The sequence below is a fragment of the Crocuta crocuta genome, unplaced genomic scaffold (genome assembly GCF_008692635.1).
Source record: "Crocuta crocuta isolate KB4526 unplaced genomic scaffold, BGI_CrCroc_1.0 scaffold1269, whole genome shotgun sequence".
In the NCBI taxonomy this organism is placed as follows: Eukaryota; Metazoa; Chordata; class Mammalia; order Carnivora; family Hyaenidae; genus Crocuta; species Crocuta crocuta.
Window position 1 is genome coordinate 341380 of NW_027531335.1, and position 4207 is coordinate 345586.

Consider the following 4207-nt stretch of genomic DNA (forward strand, 5'->3'; position numbering starts at 1 on the left):
ACATTAGTCTCTTAAATGATGTAGAAAATGAAATTTTTGAGTTACAAGCCAAGATTACAATAATACTGGCTTTCAGACTAATAATTTTTTAATGTATTTGTCTCTTTAATTATGGAGAAAGCAAAAAATGGAGTTATATACCATCGTTACAATAATATCAGCTATTACAATTGCCCGTGGATTTACCTTTACTGAGATCTTTATTTCTGCACGCCGCTTCAAGTTATTGTCTGGTATCCTTTGGCATCTCATGTAGGAAAGTTCTAGTGGTAACAAACTCCCTCAGCTTTTCTTTTTCTAGGAGTGTCTTCATTTCTTCCTCACTTTCAAGGACAGTTTTGTCAGATACAGAATGCTTGGTTGACAGACTTTTCTTTAGCACTTTGAATATATCCACCCACTCCCTTCTGGCCTCCAAAGTTTCCGATAGGAAATCTGATCAGTACTGAGACTTCCTTATTGTATGTGAGGAGTCGCTTCTCTCTTGATTCTTTCAAAATTCTTTGACAGTTTGATTTTATTGTGGTTCAGCGTGGGTCTCTATGACTCACCCAACTCAGAATCTTCTTGGATGGTTATAGTCATGCCTTTTATCAAATTTAGGAAGTTTTCACCCATTAGTTCTTCAAATATTACCTCTTCCTCTTTCCATCTCTTTCCTTTTCCAGGACTCCTACAGTGTATATGTTGGTCCACTGGGTGACGTTCCCCAGTGGGAAATAGTCAAGATCTGTGACTTACTTCTGTCTGCTCAAATCCACCTTTGGATCCCTTAGTGGATTTTCCTTTTACTTACCGTATTCTTCAGCTCCAAAAATTTATTTGGTTTCTTTTGAGGTTTTCTACCTCTTTATTGATATTGACATCTGTTCGTACATCACTTTCTTGACTTTCTCCACAACTTCCTTTAGTTCTTTGATCATCAAGACAGTTATTTTAAAGTCTTTTTCTAGAAGGTCTGCTAGCGGGTCTTTTTGGGGGACAAGTGTCCATTGGTTTATTTTTCTCCTTCGAATGTGCTGTACTTTTCCTGTTTCTTTAGATGCCTTGTGATTTTTTTTATTGTTGAAAACGGGACATTTGGATCTGATACTGTGATCATTCTGGAAATCAGATTCTCCCCCTTTTCCAGGGTTTGCTGGGTTTTGTTTTCATTGGTGGAGGCTGCCTCTGTGCCATGGATCGGAGGTGTAAATTTAGGGTCTTCTCAGGTCTTTTCTGAACCTGCACCTTCCCTTGGGCATGTGTAGTGAATCTCTCATTTCCCTCCTCTGTGCAGTTGATTTTGAGTATCCTTCTCTTCGATGTCTGGCTCCCAAGGAGGGAAAAAGCAAAATAAAGGGAGAGATCTTTTAAATCCCCTGGAAGTCAGGGGCACCTGGGGGGCTCACTTAAGCCTCCGACTCTTGACCTCAGCTCAGGTCATGATCTCATGGTGTGTGAGTTCAAGCCCTGCATCGGGCTCTGAGATGCCGATGGTGCAGAGCCTGCTTGGGATTCTCTCTCTCTCTCTGCCCCTCCCCTACTTGCGCAGCTAGCGGTGGGGGATTACGAAAATGGCTGTCTCCTCTTTGTAGCTTGATGATCGGAAACGGCAATCAGAGCACAAATGCCCAGTATTTGGAAGACAGGGTCCTTCTTGCCCATCCTAGCTCCTGCAGTCTGTTCCAGGAACGTGTGCACAGCTGCCTGCCATGGGGCTGAGGGGTAGGGCACTGGAGCCGCCAGTATGCCAGGAGCTGAAATCGACGAAAACCAAACGTACCTGCAATTTTCCGTCTAGGCCTTCTTCCCCTACAAGTTACATGCTTTCCAGAGACTCCAGAGTCCAAAATCGTTAGCTCAGACAGATTCCGCCAGAGTAAATGTTGTCTAAGTAGGAAGATGGATTTCTGGTGCTCTCCCCCCTTCTCAGAACCCTCTCCATAACCTTATTTTTTATTGAGGGAGAATTCAAAGGTACAGTTAACCATTTTAATGTATTTTTAAAGAAGCAGAATATGAAACCGCATTTGCTACGCTCTCAGCTCTGTAAATACATGTGCACAGAGAAAAGATTGAAAGGAAATACATCGAGATGTGAGTAGAGGTCCTCACTGAGTGGAAGGATTATAGTTTTTATTACATTCCTACATTCCTATAATTCCCATATAAGTTACTGTAACTTTTTTATAATCAGAAGGAAATGATCCTTAAAACATGGACCACGCTCTCCTCCAGGCGTGTATTTAATTGAGAGCACGATCCAGACGACAGTGTTCCTCAGTTAGTCTCAGAGGCGTTGATTAGCTTACCGGTACCCACTCTTCCCTTCCACTGAATAAAAAAACCCTAAACTTTCTTACGTTATAGGTGAATACCAAAGAGCTCGATCCGAAATACGCTCATATCCAAGTCACGTATGTGAAGCCCTACTTTGATGACAAAGAACTCACAGAAAGAAAGACGGAGTTTGAAAGAAACCAAAATATCAACAGATTTGTTTTTGAAGCTCCTTACACATTATCAGGCAAAAAGCAAGGCTGCATAGAAGAACAGTGTAAACGCCGTACGATCTTGACTAGTAAGTAGGACTTGGCGAGATAACATTTGTTTGACTTGGTTCTTTGGGATACACACAAGGAGCAGGTGGCCAGCAGGAAAATGTAAACCGAAATTGTCATCCTTCACTTTTCCACTGTTCTGTCACCAGCGTACACAAACATGGCGATGTTGCATACCAGCGTTTCCCCGTATGTAACTCAGGATTGCTCTGGGGTATCTCCTAAAAAGAACTCCCCCCTCAATCCTGAAGTACTGCGGTGCTTTCTAGAGAAAGCAGGGGCGGGGCGCAGGGGGAGGTGGTTAATTAAGCATGATGGATTTTTTTCCCCTTTGATTTGGCCGTTTGAACAGACGATTTTGTTTAACGATAACCAGTCCATCTGAACATTTTACCAGCTTCGAACTCCTTTCCGTATGTGAAGAAGAGGATCCCTATAAACTATGAGCAGCAGATTCATCTAAAGCCGATCGACGTTGCGACTGATGAAATCAAAGATAAAACAGCAGAGCTGAAAAAACTTTGCTCCTCTGCCGACGTGGACATGATTCAGCTGCAGCTGAAATTGCAGGGTTGTGTCTCAGTGCAGGTATGTCAGTGGCTGAATACATCCTCAACGTTTCTAGAGAGCCCTGCTTTCTTAACGGCACAGAGCAATAATTAGCCATCCGTGTGTTCTGCTCCTCCAGAGTGCAAACACCTGTGGGTTGTTTTCGATTAACCGGAAAAACTGTTCAACAGCCATAAAATGGGCCTTATGGCAGAAGACTTTGACATAAACCCCTCTGACTGTAGCCGAGCTCTGTATTTACATAGCAGAAGTCATTAAGTAACTTACTGGAATATCATCTTTGCAGATTATTTGCTTTAGTCATTTTTTTCCCCAAATAAGCTTATAGTAAGAAGAGTAAATATGGTTGTTAGGCACATATTTTTAATGTATTGAGGTGGCTTTTTAATTTTAATTTTAATTTTAATTTATTTGTTTTGAGAGAGAGCACATGAGCAGGGGAGGGGCAGAGAGAGAGAGAGAGAATGAATCCCAAGCAGGGTCCATGCTGTCAGCATAAAGCCCAACACGGGGCTCCATCCCACAAACCATGAGGTCATCACCTGAGCCGTAGTCAAGAGTCAGAGGCTCTACTGACTGAGACACCCAGGCGCCCCTTGAGGGGTTTTTTTGTTTTTGTTTTTTTAAAGAGAAATGCACGGGCACCTGGCTGGCTCAGTCGGTGGAGTGTGCAACTCCATCTTGACTCTTGGCCTTGGAGTTGTGAGCTCAAGCCCCCTCTTGGGTGTAGAGATTCCTTAAAAAAAAAATAATAAAGTCTCACAAAAATAATAAAAATAAAACGAGAAATGTAGAAATTTCTTTTTGATCACATTCTAACAACTCTCTTATTTTTCTCCCTTTGTCATTTAGGTAAATGCTGGCCCATTAGCATATGCAAGGGCTTTCTTAAATGACAGTCAAGCTAGCAAGTATCCACCAAAGAAAGTAAACGAGTTGAAAGACATGTTTAGGTAAGTGCTTTGTCGTTTTCCCTTTAGACCTCAATCCTTTTACTTCATTTTCTTCTTCATAGAAACCAAAATGTTCACCAAATGATACTCCTCCAAAAAAAAAGACATTCTCTGTTCTCTTTGACAATAGCCAAGCGACCT

General features: G+C 42.0%; 1 protein-coding gene across 1 annotated transcript in view; it reads left to right on the forward strand.

Annotated features, from left to right (window-relative positions):
• Positions 1-4207, forward strand: part of DOCK11 (dedicator of cytokinesis 11) — a 147138-nt gene that overhangs the window by 135209 nt on the left and 7722 nt on the right. The window contains exons 48-50 of the mRNA XM_077771917.1: positions 2353-2563; positions 2941-3131; positions 3966-4066. Of these exons, the coding sequence (XP_077628043.1) occupies positions 2353-2563; positions 2941-3131; positions 3966-4066 (503 nt within the window). The remainder of the gene's footprint in view (positions 1-2352; positions 2564-2940; positions 3132-3965; positions 4067-4207) is intronic.